The sequence below is a fragment of the Rosa chinensis genome, chromosome 6, assembly GCF_002994745.2.
Source record: "Rosa chinensis cultivar Old Blush chromosome 6, RchiOBHm-V2, whole genome shotgun sequence".
Taxonomy (NCBI): domain Eukaryota; kingdom Viridiplantae; phylum Streptophyta; class Magnoliopsida; order Rosales; family Rosaceae; genus Rosa; species Rosa chinensis.
In genome coordinates, this window is record NC_037093.1 from 4029711 (window position 1) to 4047778 (window position 18068).

At 36.3% G+C, this 18068-nt stretch overlaps 1 protein-coding gene across 1 annotated transcript; it reads left to right on the forward strand.

Moving 5' to 3' along the window:
- Positions 1–15034: 15034 nt before the first annotated feature.
- On the forward strand, positions 15035–17599 carry LOC112170005. Its single transcript, XM_024307151.2, has 4 exons — positions 15035–15356; positions 15807–16030; positions 16354–16461; positions 17299–17599. Exons 1-4 carry the CDS (start codon positions 15155–15157, stop codon positions 17416–17418), a joined length of 654 nt encoding a protein of 217 aa, XP_024162919.1. The 5' UTR covers positions 15035–15154; the 3' UTR covers positions 17419–17599.
- The last annotated feature ends 469 nt before the right edge of the window (positions 17600–18068 follow it).

Below are 18068 nucleotides of genomic sequence, written 5' to 3' on the forward strand. Positions count from 1 at the left end.
AATGGTTCAAATTTTGGCACAAGATATCAGACACACAGTAGAACAGCTCCAGAAAATTTCAGCTCAAAATAGCATGTAGAATGGAAGCTATAGTCACCCAAATTCAACTAAACGTCTGAACAGAAACTGCCCACTGCAGAATTCATTCTCCTTCACATTTTCAACTCCATACACCTCCCATCCTCCCAAAAATGACTCAAAAGGTTTATTCACAACAAAAAAAAACTACAAAAGAAAGAAATACTACCAATGATGTGCTAGGGTTGCCTCCCTAACGAGCGCTTTGTTTAAGGACTTCATTGCCAGTCCAAAAACGTGAACTTTGTCAAGGTGAATACTTCTCAAGTGCAACCACCCTATTGTTAGGGGCTAAGGGACTCCTTGACATGTCATAGAGGCAAGACCGAGAGCTAACCATGAATATTACAATTGGTGACCAAAAGTGCAGTTTCTTAATCTTCCTCTTCTTCTCAATTTTTCTTCTAGGAGCCAACCTTGCCTCATCCTTCTCAAGTGGCATAGAAATAATGCTCATAGGGACAATTGGTGGTAGAAGCTCTTGAGTGTGATGGGAAAGGTTGAGTGCAAGTGCTTCACTTTCTTTCCAATCCATCACCTCATTGTAGAAACATTGATCACTTAATGGTGGATTAAGAGGTAAAAGTACCTTAATCTCAATCTTCTCATCTTCTCATTTAGAATATAAGTGCTCAATGTTCTACTCTCCATCTTGGGAAGCTCATGATGGATCTTTGTGGATGTGGGAGGAGAGAAAATCCTTGGCTCTTCAATTTCTTCATCATCACAAGGTATTGAAGGACTTTCTTCCTCTTTGGGAATATTGGCCTCAACGATTAAGGGATCATGGTGTAATTCTTCAAGCTCCACATCCTCCTCACTAGACAAGCTATCCTCTTCTTTGGAATCAACTTCATATTTCTCTTCTTCATTGTGAAGATTAGATTTCCAATATTGCACCGGTTCCTCCGAAATGTAGTCTCTCAACCCACTTGCTTCAAAATTTCCATAACCAAGCACACTTTCTTGTACATGAACATCACCCTCTCGATCTTGAAGAGGCAACTCTTGCTCATGATGCTCAAAATATACTCCTTCTCTTGAATTGGGCTCCACTTGATTAAAGAAAGAATCTTGCTCATGACAAATGGTGAATGGTGGCTCTTGTGCAAGATTAGGCTCAAGTTGCTTATTGGAATGTGAAGTCATTTCTTGAGAAACTTGCAATTGAGCATTAAAGGCTTCCAATTTAGCATGCAATTGAGCTTGGGAGGCTTGCAATTGAGCATTGGAGGCTTCCAATTGAGCTAGTTGTTCTTCAAGTGATGGCTTCCTAGGCTCAAAAGCTTGCTCTTGTGGATATGCTTCGGGTACAAATGTCTCTTGATACATCCCCATCTTGTACTCATACTCTCGCATAAAATCCGAGTACTCAAATCTCAATGAGCAATCAAAAGGTGAATGCCACGGAGAATTACACAAGGCACAAGCTTGGTTGTAACAATGCATAGGACTCTCAGCATAGGGATTCCACTCTTGATAACCATCACCATTATAACTTTGTTGCTCATATCCTCTAGGATCATCCAATCCATAGCTCCATCGATCCATAGCTCAAAGTGATATTCAAAATAAGTACCTATGGATTTCCAAGAGTGAGATTAGTAACCAACAATTAAAAAGAAAATAGAAAACTAAGAACACAAAACATAACAACTAATTAGAATAACAATTTTTTTTTTAATAACAAAGAAACCAAAAGTATGCCAAAGTGACCTAGAACCGATTTAACAAGGGATTAAGGCTATTAAACCCTAAGCCCCGGCAACGGCGCCATTGACTTGATACACATTTACGCAAGTGTACGTATCATTGTCAAGATAGGGAAATATTATGCCCAAAGTAATCGTACCACGGGGATTAGTGGCTAACCCACAATCCTTGGGTAATCGGAAATAAAGACACTTAGCAAACAAAAGAAAAAGAAAATAAATAAAAATGCTACTCTAAGGCACCAAGGCTTAGCAATGCTCGACTTTGGTTTGCACCGAAGCCTAATCAAAGTTATGAGCCTAGTGATGACTATTTACAATGAAGTAGGAAATGTCACCAAAAATGTAATTTGCATTTCTAGAAACTAAAGTGCAAGAATTTAAATGAAAACTCAAATAACAACTAAATTAAATAAAGTAATGCAAAGTAAGGAATGAATATAAATTGGGGATTGGTAGCTAGGGATGAATCCTAACCTAATTCAACGCTCTAGATGCTAATTTGATTTATGTGCAATTTATTAAAGATGGTAGAAGCCGTACCCAAGGCTTTTCAAGGCTCAAGAGCTGAAATTCCCTTTCATGACAATCCTACTCCGGTTAAAGGGCCGTAGGAACTCACTTGACATGAATTAGAGCCGGTTCATGGGTCACTATTTCACATCAAGAGAGGCTTAGAGATTAAGGAATTAGGCAACCAAGCTCACCATAATTGCGATCAAGCTAATCATGTAGTGAAGCATGCTTGTACTTCCCACGAATATTAAATCGGGGTTCTAGCTCTAAAATCTAAGGATGTCATCCCCTAAATTTTAATCTAGACTTATTAAAACACATACCCAAGAGTTGACAATTCCTAAGCATGCATTCTAATCAATTATCACAAAATTCAAGCATCCAATAATTAACAAATTCCATATATAAATTAAATTAAGCATCCATTACATCAAATTTGGATTAGGGCACACAACCCTAACCCCCAACAAAATTTCTACTCACTACCCATAAATATATATATCATCAATTCCATCAATTTCATACAAATAAAAGAGGGAAAGGTATAGAAGAGGGAGAACAACCAAGGAGTTACAAATGCTAGAAAGCAAACATAACAAGTCTTGGAATTATAATTTCTCCCTTTTACCCAAGTGGTGATTAAACCCCTTATGCTTGAAGTGCTTCCCCTTGAATTTTGTGAAATTAATGAGAAGTGAGGAAGTGTGGATCTTGGTGACACTAGTACAAAATCGGAAATAGACAACGTTACCTAGATAACGGTTTAATAAAAAACGTTGTGGTTTTTTTTTTTACAATGGTATAGTTGAAACCGTTATCTTTAGATATTTAAAAAGTGTTGGTTCCTTGGTTAGCAGTTTTCTCATTTAAATTGTACAACAGTGTGGTCGAAACCGTTATCTATAGATACTAACAGAGTGTTGGTCACTTGGTTAGAAGTTTTCTCATTTAACTTGCACAATGATGTCTTCTCCTTTATTTCGTCCTCATTCATATTCATCAACAGTCATCAAATCAAACCCCAATTTAAGAGTAACAGAGAATGTGAGTATGTATATGCATTAGTCTTTGTTTCTGTGTCTGTTTAATTTTCTTGATTCATGTCGATGGGTTAAATTCCACCCACCATTTGTCTTATTGCTGGGTCATGAAGAATGAACAAACTGAGGTGCCCAGTTTGTTATTAAGATTATCTATAAATTGGCTATCAATGTAAAGTTGTCTCACACTTGGTTCATTTTGTTTGGCTTAGATACAATTTGGAGCTATAACGCATAGAAAAGGATAGGTCAGAGTTGTGGCAGAGCAATCATAAAGTTTGTATGTGTATATTGTTGCAATTGTTCTTTAGGAGAGTTTTAATATCAAAGTGTGTATATTGGCATGGATGAAGCCTGATATTGGATTACATTTAATACTTGAAGGGTTAGTTTAGTTCATTAGACAGTTTTACACCAGAATGAGTTCAGTAGATAGTACTCGATAATCACTGTCTTCCATACTCCTTCATAATTTGTTTCTTTATAATGCATCTTTTTGCTATTTTTGCAGAAAATTTTCAATTTGGGGAAATAAATGGTAGAGTTTAGGTCATCTGCATAGAAATATATACTTCACACACCTTTAGATTTTGTATCTATTGCAGCTCGGGCTTTGTTTTTCTAATTGAGGGTGTTGTTATGATGTGTCAGACTAAAAAATTGTCCGAGTTGGATCAACAAAATAAAGATCAAGAAGACAAGTTTCTCAACTATATCCAAGGTATGAGTTTCTCCACCATAGAACTTGTGTTTTGTATTAGATTTATGCCATGAATGCCGCTAACTTTGTATTTTCTTCTTTCTTTTGGTTGTGCATATATACATGAAGGTATGAAATTTGTTCATAATTGGCTTGTTTACCACCCTTAATTTTCTAATCTGGACTTTGGGGGAAGTGAATGTAGTTGTTTTGGTAATATGTATGACTCGCTGGAATCAAATAGAGGAATGCCAAAATGGAATGAGATTCTCCCATTGTGCGCATTAGCATCAAAATTATGCTTTTACCTAAGGATTGATTTATGACGCTTACAACTTTTAATGAGGTCAGAAATTTTTTTTTTTTTTTTTTCTAGCTATATTTGTATATATGTATGTTCCATTGGAGGCTGGAACTTTTGATCCTTAAGGGCCGGCAATTAAAAAAAATAAAAAATTTAACCTCAAATTTCAAATTTTACAATACTGAACTCTGTGTTCGGGTGTTGGCACTTATTGACTACTTCAATTATTGCCTAGGCTGCATTATTGAAGCTAAGGAATGTAATCAGACTATTATTACTACTTAATTACTAGATCTAGCTAATAAGCCTGCAAAGACATGTCCCTTTTTTTTTTGCCAAATAATTTTTTTTTCCTTTCGTGTTTGAATCTTTTAGGAGTCTACTAAGAAGATTGTGATTCTTGCCAAATTGATTGTGAATGACAAGCATGTGTTGTTGAGAGTCTCAGACTGATGAGCTCATGTCCAACTTACTGTTTGACATCTTCTTGATTCTGATAGTACTTGTTTATGACTTAGATGCCATGTGATGGGCCTCTATACCAGCTAGGCCAGGAAAGTCAGTCTGTGTGGCTGTGTGCTTCCATTAATTGACAATAATACCCTATATATGGTTTGATAGCCTTGTATGTGTTCTTAATTAAGTTCAATGTATAACAAAACAATTGAAGCCCTACCTTTTGGTTTGACATCTTATTTGAAATGTATGAACTTTAAAAGGTCTAGTATCATTTTCTCTAAAATATTAGCTTCTGGAGATGCTTGCTTCATTTTTGTTGTAGCCTTGCTATTCAATATCAGGATTCTCTTATACCACAATCATTATTGGATGCCATGAAATGCATTCCACCCCTGAAGGAGTTTGCAGCTCAGACTGTGTGTTACTTATAAAAAGCAATAATATCTTGATAAAAGCTTTCAGAAATAGGAAAGATACCCCAGGCTATCATATATTTCAACCGTATTTGTGCTGATAATTGGTAGTGCTTGCAGCGATACCTCTTAGCTTATAAGACCTCCCTTTGTTTTTAGTTTTTTTTTTAAATAAGAAATTTTCATTCTGGACATGCTTGTCTTTTTTATTCAAGTACTGCAAGAGGTAGTCTATATTGGCAAACATAGACGGGTAACCATAATGTTAAAAGCTTTTGTGTTATTTCATGTATAGTAAGGGTCTTCCTCATGTCATTGTCACTAGATATGCCATGAAGTGGAACATGTAATGCTTGGTTGTATGCCTCTGGCCAGTTTTTAAAGGCTTGTTTGGTATTGGGGATTCCTTATTGAAGTTTGCCTGTTTTGCACGTGCAGTCTGCACCTTTTGTAGATGCTTGTATTAGTACTACATATAATAATCTGCGAGGAGCTTTTATTATACTTCTGGTCAAATCTAGGAGTTTCATGGTTCACTCTGTAATCACTTAATTATCTGCTGGCTAATTAAGAGAAAATCTACTGTTGATAGCTTATGTAGATATTGATATGGCAACTTCTTATTACTACAATAAATTTGCTAGTATTTACGGTTTTCTTTCAGATTTACTAGTCTCTTGACATGCACTAGGTATGTGCCATTATGGGAAAAACATAAATTTAGTTTAGCTTGTAAAGACAAGGTTTGGCACGAGCTACTGATAATAGCTTCAATTGGTTGCTTGGCCTGGATTGGTACTCCATCTTGCTGCATTATGTTTTTAAAAGAAATATAGTTTAGCTTGTGAAGACAAGGTTTCTAGTTTGAGATTGTAACCTGTGGCATGACTGACTCTTTTTTTTAGGTAACTATTGCATGATTAATGCATCTTGTGTGAGAATTTTGCATTATGTTTTATTCTGGACATAGCTTGTGTATTTTATACAAGTACTTTCGCGTATCATTGTCATTGCATCTGGTTTTATGCTCCAATGTTTATAATTTTTTTTTCTTTTTAATTTCTTTTTTTCTCAGTGGGAAGGAATTATGGAGACCACATACCTTCAAGAAGAAATCGATAAAGTCCGTGATGAGTGGGCAGAATTCGTTAGTGTTAACTACCTTTAGACTTGAGACTTTTGCAATGTGGAATTGTGGATCTTTAGTTCTATGCTTTAACTATGTACCTATAGTGAAGCTTCTTTAATTTGTAGCAAAACTACCTTTTCCATTATATGACAGCTATTATATATTAGTTTCTTTTACTTTTGCAAAGTTCACTCAAGAAATTTCAATTGCGAAAGCATTGTAAATGTGATTATTTGAAGTAATTCTCTATTAATATATAGCAATTTCATTTCAATGTCCTGAATTGATGCACTAGTTCATATATGGTTGAAAAAAAATTGCCGTCTTTCTGGCTAGTAGACAATGAATTTATTCTAGGAATCATTGTAGTTTACTATCTTCATCATCACCGACAGCGTTATCGATTTAGAAACCGATGTAACAATTTCTCAACGCCAACGTTTTTGACGAGAAACTGTTGTGTAATGAAGTTGGAAAATATTTTTCAACTAAAAACCGATGTATACAATCCTCGAAACCAATATTTTTTTGGCAACAACCGTTGTGTATGAAAGTTGTTGAAGGCCAAAAGTGATGTGTAAATTATATTACCACATCGGTATCTAAGCGAAAACCGTTATTGAATAATTACATACACAACGGTGTATTTAGTGCTAACGGTATGTGCTGAGTATATCTACAAGGATTTCTGACTAAAAGCCGTTGTACTTTATTATGTTCAACATCGGTGAAGTACCGTTGTGGAGTGAAGCGTATAAAGACAACACTCACCTAGACAACGAAAATATATTTTTTCAGACAACAGTGCGGAACCGTTATCTATTTTCGATTTTGTACTAGTGTGAGGAGAAGAAAAGATGAGAAGAAGAAATTTTAGTGAGGTGGGGTGGTTCTCGGCAAGAAGGACAAAATAGAGAAGGAAGGGAAAGAGAGCAGCCCAAAGGGTTGCCTCTGTTTTGGTGGTGCGGCGCTGTAGCTTCGTTCTCCGTTCTTTCCTATGTTCAAGGGTTAATTGAATATATATGTGGGCTGCTGAGGAGGGAAGAACTGATGAATGGATGGCTGGGATTGAAGAATAAAATATGGTCAGTGTGGTATGTGGCTCGGATTCGTAAAGAAGAGAGAGAGAGAATTGTGGTTTATTGATGGGTGGCTGCTATGCGTCAAGGAAGAGAGAGTGAATGAGAGGGATAAGGTCATGTGAGTGATGTCAAAAGAAGGAAAAGAGCACGTGCTGTGCTTTGGATTTGATAAGCATAATTAACCAATTGGTTAATTAATTGATGCACTGCCACATTTAATTAACCCTTTTTTTTTCCTCTTCTTTTCTTTGCTTCCGTTGACCACAGTTGACCGGGTTTGTCAAAAACTCCTATCATCTTCAATTTTGTATCATTTTATCTCCTTTCCGCGACTCCGCTTATTTTCTGTAAAATAAATAAAAAAAGATTAATTACATATTAATTGACTTGGGATTAACTTATTTATAATGTTTTAGATAAAATTATATGCATAGAAATGCGTATAATTAGTAATCTCCTGAACTAAACTATATATGCAGGGATTACTATCATTTCTTTTGTTTGATTTTAATGTAATCGCCTGAACTAAACTATATGCTGGGATTAATATGGTTTTGAATTGTGTGATTTTAGGTGATCTCCTGAACTAATTTTCTATGCAGGGATTACTAATTTTACCTTTTGTGATTGTAAGTTCGGTTGTGTTTTATGGAGTTAAATGTTGTTGCTTTTACCTCATGAGTTGAAAAATTTTAAGCATGCGTTGTTGCGTCATTTTATTTTAGTTTACTCATATGGGCTTAAAAATCTTACCGGGTATGTTGTTGTAACCTGGTGCACTATTCCATGGTGTAAGGATTTTTCCTACAGGTCAGGTTAACTAGAGTTGAGGCCGCAGTTTGTTGTCACATTAGTATTGGGTTTAAAACCTATTTTGTTTATTTTATTTATTGCTGTTTGTAGTATGCTCCTAGTGAGAGTTTATATTTACTTTGAGGCTTTCAAGTTTATGCAAACACGTAGTGATGTAATATGCATGTAACTCTAGAGAGTGAGTCGGTATTTACATTTGTGAGCTCGGTTGTTTTATTGCTTAGATTAAATTGAAAAAGTTTATCTGTTTTCTGGGCATTTGTTTGAGTTATCGCGTTTCGGATTCGAATATCTTTATTCGAAATTCGGGGCGTGACAGAATGACTATGTATATATATTTACGTGGAAATATGTATCATCATGGATTGATGAGTGATTTAAATAGTATGTATGATGGGTTTCATTCTGTTGTTTTGAGACGTGACTTTTTGGAAGATAATGTATCAGGAATTGGTAATATCTATTGTTTGAAAAGTAGCAAGATTTTGTGTGAGTTGCTTACTTATGTGAATGGGTAATTTCTTGATTTTAGCGTGAGTTGCTTTAACGAGATTTTAATGTTTTGATCTAATGGTTGGGGTCTAAGGATTTGGAGGTCATGAGTGGTGACATCTCCTTTGAGAATTGCTTTAACATTTTGGGTCCAGAGCGACTTGCTTAATGTTTTGATCTGACGACCAGGGGTATGAAGATTAGGGGTCACGGGTTGTGACGTATCCTTTAAGAGTTGAATAACATTTGGTCCTGAGTGACCGCTTTTAAATGTTTTGATCTGAAGGTCGGGTGACTTGAGGATCCGGGGTCGTTAGGAGTGACCTCATGCAAATATATAGGGACACCATGCCTTTGGCCTGGTGAGTGGTTACGATTAGTTAGAGCTCTAGTCTGTTGTCATTGTATCTCATGGGGGGGACGGGGTAGCTAGGAGTTACTTGAGACTCATAAGCACGTATTTACGTATATTAAAAAGGAGTTTCGGGGATTTTTTTTCTTCTATTATCCAGGGTGGACTTGTTTTCCATGTTTAATTGTTGGGGCAACAATTTATATGATTTGTCACAGGGTGAGTTGTTGGGTTATCCTTTTGGGAAAATGTGTTGAATTTTGGAAGGATTCATTGCGTGATTTGCTTTGTGTGTGTTGCTTCTTTGAGTTTTATTGACCGGAGTAGTCCTGATTTTCATATATTAAGTGTTGGGTAACATTTTATATGTTGTTTCTTTTGGAAAAACAAGGTTGTTTTGTTTTACGGAATCATGGTATGAGTTCATTTTTCTCAAGTTGAAAGAGTTTCCTCGTTTTTGTGTGAGTTGTGTGGTTTTCTTGTGGTTGGTGTGAGTTGTTTAATTATGGTATTTGAGTTACGTACTCATACAAGCTTTCATAAGCTTTCCGGATTTGTTGTGTGGCAACCCGGTGCACCATTCGATGGTGTAGGGGGCAGATTAGGGAAATCGTGGCTGAGGCTGAATTCTGGTAGTTGCAGCTTTACGGTAGGAAGCCAATTTTGTGACTTTACCGTGTTAAGACTTCCGTTTATTTTTATTTTTTAAAGGGGTTTGGAATCTAGCCTAACTGGGAGACTTCCGCTTTGTAATAAGCTCTAAGGAGCATTTACTTATTATTTTGTTGTGGCAATTTAATTTGTAAACTTGTGTAATATATGACTCTTCGGAGCGAGTCTGTATTGACATAGTGGGTTTAGGTTATCAGTATGTACTTGGTTTATAAGGGAAAAAGTTTTTAAGGTATTTTGTATTGATGGCTGAATCATCAAGCATGTATAATTCTAAGATTATATTAATTTTTAATTATGTTTAAAAATCAGGGTGTGACATAAATCTTTTGTGCATCAAATATCTTCCATATCTGTGCCTAAGAAAGTGTAGGAGGCTTTGAGAGATCCGAAGTGGGCCAAGGCAGTGGAGGAAGAAATGGAGGCGTTAAAGAAGAATCACACATGGGAAATTGTATCACTTCCTCATGGCAAAGAGACTGTTGAGTGTAGATGGATTTTTACTGTGAAACATAATGCAAATGACACAGTAAGCAAGTATAAGACAAGGTCGATGGCTACGAGGTTCCCTCAAACATGGAATTGACTATGATGAGACTTTTGCTCCAATAGCCAAGATGAATATTGTTCTGATATTATTTTCACTGGTAGCTAATCTGAACTGGCCACTCCATCATCAGTTCGATATGAAAGATGCGTTCTTTCATGGGGAGTTAACTAGAAAAGTGTACATGAATCTTTCTCCTAGTTATGCATCAGATACACTTGGTAATGTTGTCTGCAAATTGAAGAAGTCTCTTTATGGACTTAAACATTCGCCCTGAGCATGGTTTGGTGATTTAACTCAGTGCATGAGACACTTTGGATACATGTCGAGCAATTCATACCACATCTTGTTTCTAAAGCACCAAAAGGGGAAGGTAACTGTGCTTATTATATATGTGGATGATATGGTGATAACAAGGAATGACTTGGTAGAAATTGGAAGTCTTCAGAAACAATTGGCATCTAAACTTGAGAGATTTGAAGTACTTCTTGGGGATTGAGGTAGCCAACAGGAGAGATGGCATCTTCTTAAGTCAGAGAAAGTATGTGTTCGACCTCTTAGAAAAGACATGCATGTTGGATTGTTGTCCGATTGACACTCCAATCGAGCAAAATCACAAACTGTCACAAACTGGCAGAATATCATGATCATGTTCCAACTAACAAACCAGGATACCAGAGGTTAGTCGGAAGTCTAATTTATTTGTCATACACTTGACCTGATGTTGCTTATGCAGTTAGTGTTGTGAGTCAGAGTCAGTTTATGCACTATCCAAGTAAATGACACATGTTTTAATAGTTATTTCCTCATATTTTACTTAAAGACAAAAATGACAAGGAAATGAGCTTAAAGACACATGAGAAGGATGTGAGACGTTGGAGATGACAAAGGCAAGGCACAAGGGATGTAGAAATGAGCTGAAATGAAGAAATAGAGTATTCCTGGTCAGACTAGGAATCCCAGTCAAAGTAGAAATCCTGATGAGGCTAGGAAACCTGAGGGAACTCACTTCTCCCACAATTCTAAACACAAAAAATTCTCTCCATTCTCTAGTCTTCAGAAGCTCTGCGTCTCAACCAAGGAGGAGGAGAAGTCATGCAATACATCAAGATCCTAGCCGCCATCCACCCTTGTGTCGTCCCTAGAAGATTGCTTGCTTTCAAGGATCTTCAAGTTCTTCGTCTCAAGGCTTTGTCATTCATCTTTCACTGTGTATTTCATACTTTCTTTTGTTTTCCTTTGTTTGATTCGTAGAGTTATGAATTCTAGTTAACATGACATTGAAGGCAAAGTTTAAAGCCCGTTTATATGTTTTGAAATAAAGTTGTGATTTTTATATGTTGCTTATGTGAGATTGCTTGATTGATTTTGGATTACAGAAAACTTTTGCATGTTTATGTTCTTTGGTGGCCAACTTAGGATATATGCATGTAATTGGAGCTAAATTTAGGTAAACAATTCACCAAATAGTTTTGTGACCCTAAATCATAAGTAGTAAAGGCTTTGGACAAAAGTCAAAATCAATTAAGGAGGATTGCAAATAGATGAACTTTTTCATACAAGGTTGTTCACTTTGGTTGACATCCTTTCTTTGTTCTTCATGCGTTGAATGTGGTCTTGATTAGCTAGCTTTCTAGACTATGATTGCATGTTCAATAGGATTAATTTAGGTGCTTTCACTTAGATTAATTACTCAACGAAAGTAAATATGGGAAATCGTTTGCTTTTTAACGTTTCACATGGTTAACTTCTTTCTCATGACATAGAAAATCAACTATAGGAATTGTAATTGGATTTCATTTATATGAATGTGGTTTTGATCTTTGTTCCTTGCGTTCCACCCTTGTACATATGTTTTTACATTTTCTTTATTTTATTTATTTTAATTTTCAAATTTATAATCCGAAAACCCCCTAATTTCGATCTCATGTAATTTTGTTTATTTTTGTAAATAATAATTCATACTTATATTAATTATTTATTTATTTTTGCAATTACAGGTGTATCCTCAATCCCCGGCTAGAACGATCCCTACTTATTCTATACTGACAACTACATTTTGCAGGTTTAAATTGCGCGCTTGCTTTTAGCGTATCAGCACATGGAAGCAGCGTTAAGAATCTTGAGGTACTTGAAGTCAACACGGGGAAAAGGTTTAATGTTTTCTAAACATCAGCACCTCGATGTTAGTGGGTATACAGATGTTGATTGGGCACAAGAAGTCTACATCTGGGTAGTCCACCTTTGTGGGAGGAAACCTTGTTACCTGGAGAACTAAGAAGCAAAAGGTTGTTGCAAAGTTAAGTGTTGAAGCTGAATACAGAGGTATGGCACATGCATGGAGTGTGTGAACTTCTGTGGCTACAAAATTTACTTCGAGAATTAAGTAACAAAGTAACTATTGAAACATCACATAATTAAGTGCAGCATGACTGAATGAAACACATGGAATTTGATCGATACTTCATTAAGGAAAAGCTGAATGTAAAGTTAATCTCCTTTGCTTTTGTCCCAATCGAGGAGCAGTTAGCAGATATACTTACCAAAGTTGTATCTAGCAAGTTATTCCATAACTCACTAGACAAGTTGGGTCTTTATGACATTTATGCCCTAACTTGAAGGAGAGTGTTGACTTGTGAGTTTTGTAGAACAAGAATACATGGAGGACAAGAATCATTTACTTGTGAGTCTTGTAGAACAAGAATACTTAGAGAACGAGATGACTTGTGTTACTATATGTAGCAGTGTCGGACTTGTATATATTACCTTATATACAACATTGAATGATATACCATAAAATTCACTTACAAATGTTTCTTTCTTTCCATCTCATAATTTGACTTATACCATACATATAGTTGTCTTTACAGCAAGAAAGAATCTCATGTTGCCATCCAACTCCAACAACATGTTTGCTGAAGTACATATATAAAAAGAGAGCTTCAGCCATGAACTCTTAAGGTAGGAGATATGAGTCACGCTGCTAAGTTAGACACTGCTTTTGTGAGTCTTTTAGCGTACACGCAAGGACACCAAGCCTCTAAGTAATAATTTCACTATGAAAACAATATGCAGACTGCATGATTACATAACATTTTAAGGCGCGTGATGATGCGATTGAACGAACTGTCTATAGTCAAGTCGTGATACCATGCATGGTAAAATTCTACGTATCCGACTCAAAACCAATTGAATAAACGTCGAGACCGATCTATATATGTTTGCTCAAAATCTGATATTTTACTCTGAAAAGCTTAGATTTCCTGTTTTTCTCAACAAATTAGCTTCTTTGACCCTCTGGTGAGTGGTTTCTGCTGGCGAGGACAGGAGTTATATATCGAGGGTAGCCACACCAACCAAACCAAACCATTTTTGATATAGGCATGCATTACGGCTTGTCGAGTAGAATTGTCTACGAAATAGTAGTATTTATAATTCAAACATTTTTCTTCAGCAGTTTTGAGCAGAGAAAGTTAATTACAATAGAGCCACCATTGACAATGCACTAGGCAACTGTGTCGTGGAATTATGTGGGTAGCTGCAGTAGGCAAATTTAAATTCAGAGATCGACCTAATTTGTCATCTTCATAAAAATCAAAGAAATTCCAGGACCGCATGGCCACTTTTCTGGACTGAACAAAATATATGGCGTGTAGATAAAATGTATGTTGCATTTTGAGGAATTAGAGATTCATGTCCATGTGACTATAAACGTCCAAAATTCCAAATAGGATGATATCATTTCCACCCCCGTTAGGCTTTGTGTAGTCTATTTTCTGTTTCTGATGAAAACACTACAATTTTTCAGATATTCTCCAACAAAAAAAAAAAAAAAACCAACTACAACTCTACAAGACTCTCCAAATAGGAATGCTATCATTTCCACCCTTAAACCCTAAACCCTAAAGAATTACCAACATTGCTAGATCAGAAGAATGCTATATCTCTTATCTAGGTTCACGACTCTAATTGCTAATTTTTTGAATTGCCTGTTTGTGTCATTCTATTTTGATTCCGATATCTTTCATTCTCCTTTTGTCTGTCATTTCTTTAATAAAAATTAAATTTAACTAAAATTAAAAAAAAAAATTCACTTTTTTCTTAAAGAGTGTATCATCACTGCATATGCGTTGGCTAGATAATAATAACATTCCGAATGAGCTTGGGATCATCACTGTTAATTCTCTTTCAATTCATGTCTCTCAATCTTATTTTACTAATATTGATGAAGTTCTAAAGACCCAAAACGACTAGCATGGAATAAGTTTATTTTGTAGTTTTGGTTTTTTAACCACTTTAAGCCTCTATGTGGTCAAAAGAATCCATATACTTTTCTTGAGGGTCAAAATTTATGCAATTATGAACTTCATATAGTTTAATTACGTCTACTAGCACTCTAAGTTTATTATGAGAGCGTGTCATCCACTTTATTGTGATTAACGAATCTTAACCTTTTGATATCATAATTCAAAAAGTGGATTGTTCATCCTTAGCACCTAACTACTAGGAGTACTAGCAAAACCGTTCGTTTTTTAATACTATTGGGAGAACTAGACCTTACCAGAAATTAGGCTAGAGAGACAGGACACAGCTCGAGAGGATTCGTGTGAAACTCGAAGAGTTTCTTCTAACTGCAACTTTTTGCAGCCACAAGAAACAGCCCACGTCATCTCCCGCGCAATTTAGCAGCAGACCTCACATCCCCACTAAAACACGCCGTGTACACTTTGTCACCACTTTGCTTCTTCACCTCTTACTCCGAGAACAAAGCTTTCGCTCTCAAAAACACCATCACTTAATGAAATGAAAAATCATTATTTTCTGGTTAATGCGTGAAACCCAATTATGGCTTCTCTTCAAATCTTCAAGTCCACCCTCTCTCCCAGCCCTGTTTCCCAGTCAAGTTTCACCGGAAAATCCAGGTGGGTCTTGTCGGAAATTCAGTCCAGGAATAACAGTATCATCAGGCTCTCTGGTTATTATTACTTGAGGAGGAGGAGGTTCAGGGTCTGCTGCAAAGCTCAAGAATCAGATAACAAAAGCAATGGCAAGCTCTTCAATTTCGCTATTTGGTTTCGTTTCTGGGTTGTTTTTTATTTTGATGGTGTTTCAGTTAAAGACTCTTTCTTTATGAGTTTAGTTTGGAAGTTTTGATGATGGTTTCGTTGTATTGAGCATTTTCAAGAACTAAATAATAACCCAGAAGTAATTGGTTCTGTGTTGTTGAGAATATTTGGTGTAGAAGGTACTTATTGGCTATGAAAGGTGGACAGGATAATTTAGATTTTGTTTTTTTTTATTGGCAGTAGTTTCTTTGAAATTAATGAGGGTAAAGCTGTTAATCGGCGGATACTTCAATTTAAGAAACTGATTCTTTTGGTGTAAGAACAAAATAACAACCAGAATTGGGGTGCTTTAGTGGGTCACTTGCGTTTCTTGATGATATGAAGTGAGGCTTTGCATTTTGTATTTTGCTCAGTTTGGGTGTATGTTTCAGGGGAAGAACCGCCCGAGTCATTGTTTATGAAGGAATTGAGGAGGAGGGGTATGAGTCCGACTTCTTTGCTTGAGGAAGCAGAGAGGACCGAGCGTGGAATCAATGATGAGAGGGGCAAAGGAGATAGAGGTTTCTCAAATAGAAATGCGGTCTCAACTGAAGTGGAGAAAAGCCTGGCTAATCAAAGGGAGCGATCCATGCAGTTGAACAGTGAAGGCCTCGAGGTTGAAATGCTTTTGTTTCTTTATTGGTTAACTTGTTGTAATTGGCTCAATATCAATCTGATACATAAGTAGTAGTGCATCTAATTGAACAGTGTCTTTCATGTTTCCAGTGACCTTTAAGGCTTCAATTCAATATTTTTAATGGCCTGCAAAATGGTTCTTAATGGGTTAAGTAGATACGTAGCACTAAGTGGTATTTATATTTTTCTCTTTCTAAAAAACAGAGCTTGGTACAGCAAAAACTTGATTATATAAGTGGGACTTGTAAATTTCTTCGTGTATGTGCTCAAGGAAATGATCATAACTTCTTCATCTGTTTTCAGGGGTTGATCCCTCGAGGAAGACTCTTGCTGACGCTTGGAGGGACATTCTTCTTGGCATTTTGGCCATTTATGGTCATAAGTGTAGCACTATTCTCTGCTCTCTATTTCGTAAGCTCTCTTAAATGTTCTTCAATTTGGAAATTTGTTTTGTTTTTTTTTCTCTTAAACGCATCACTGTATAGCAATGTCTTCTTGCTCTGTTTGCTTCATTAGCTAAATTCTTTTGGCTTAGCATTACTCCTAAAATCTTACTGTTAAACCCCGGGGTGGGGGGTTGTTGTTGTTTAGCCAGAGTGGTGAGGGAGGGTAGGGAAAAGGGTCAGGATTAGGGCAGGGATTCGATCCATTCACAGTGTAACCATACTGTTAGGATGTGAGATGGGGTTCTGCCTAATTGAAGGGACCAGCTCTTAGGGATCTCGCACTTCTATGCTATCTTTAATAATGTACCGTCATTGTCAATGACTGTTAAGATATGGAGCTTTATTGTATTCTGTTACTTTTGGTGTCTAATCATTCTATATTGTGCATGAGACATAGCTACTTAGCTAGTACATAGTCAAGAACTACTATGAAACCGAGGTTTCTTCAAAGCTGGTACATAAGCATACTACTGTAAATAGGAAAGCTAATTTCAACTGTATATAGAAATTGAGTTGAGGAGGAAAGTTGATAAGAGAACATTTTGCAAGGAACAGATGTCTGGTGATAACAACTTAAGAGTTACTTTTGAAAGTGATTTCTTATGTCTTATAATCTTCTGGCCATTAAGTGTCGTGCTTTAGTTCTTCCAGGAAGCGTGTTATTCTAAATTGTTCCTACTTGTTGTCAGCATGTGTTGTATTGACTTTTCCTGTGTGTGTGCACGCGTGTGTAGGTGAGAGAGGCTTTACATTCATTATGACATTTTGTAATATATATTAATTCTCCTTTCTTCTTGGACAGTACTTTGGACCAACATTTATCCATGATGCAAACAACAGAATATCACCACCTCAATACATTGATCCGTATGAACTTCTGGAAGATGATAGGATTTCTCAAATAGCCCCTCGTGTAAAGTGAAGCACAAGTCTTTCACATAACTTAGATTCCAAATACAGGTGTCTGTTGCCTATTCTCTTGGCTCTTGTTTATTCTTTCTCTGTATAAATCTCAAACTTATCAATAACTTTTCTTGTTCTATATGTTTATTACTTTGTCACCAACCTCTAAATGCACTTACTTACGATGTTGTTTTGGCTGATGGATTGTGACGAATGATTTAATTCTGCAAGGTTTAATAGTAGCTTAGCTAATTGCAGCACCACGCTGAGGTGTTATGAGATATCTTGATATGTCAAGGCATAACTAAACCGAGTGGCTTGCTCGGTTCGACTTCACTGAAGTCAACTGACCAAGACCAATTCACTTTGATGCACCTCACTTGGGTAGAAGGTGTACTTAACCAACCTTTTCACTTTAATGCGCTAGTTAGTTCTTTGTGCATGTTTATCACTGTTTATGATGTGAGAAGCCAATGCCTTCGTCTTGTTTTCGGTCACAGGCGTACTTCTAGTGATAATATTTTCTTTTAGCAACAGGATCTTGTGCGAAAACAAAACCTTAACAGAATTACTAAGGTATTTAAGTCGGTAACTATGTAGCTAAGCTGCTGCTTTCAGTTAACAAGGTTCCTTCAAACCCAGAATTAGCCCGAAAACCGAAGTGATTTT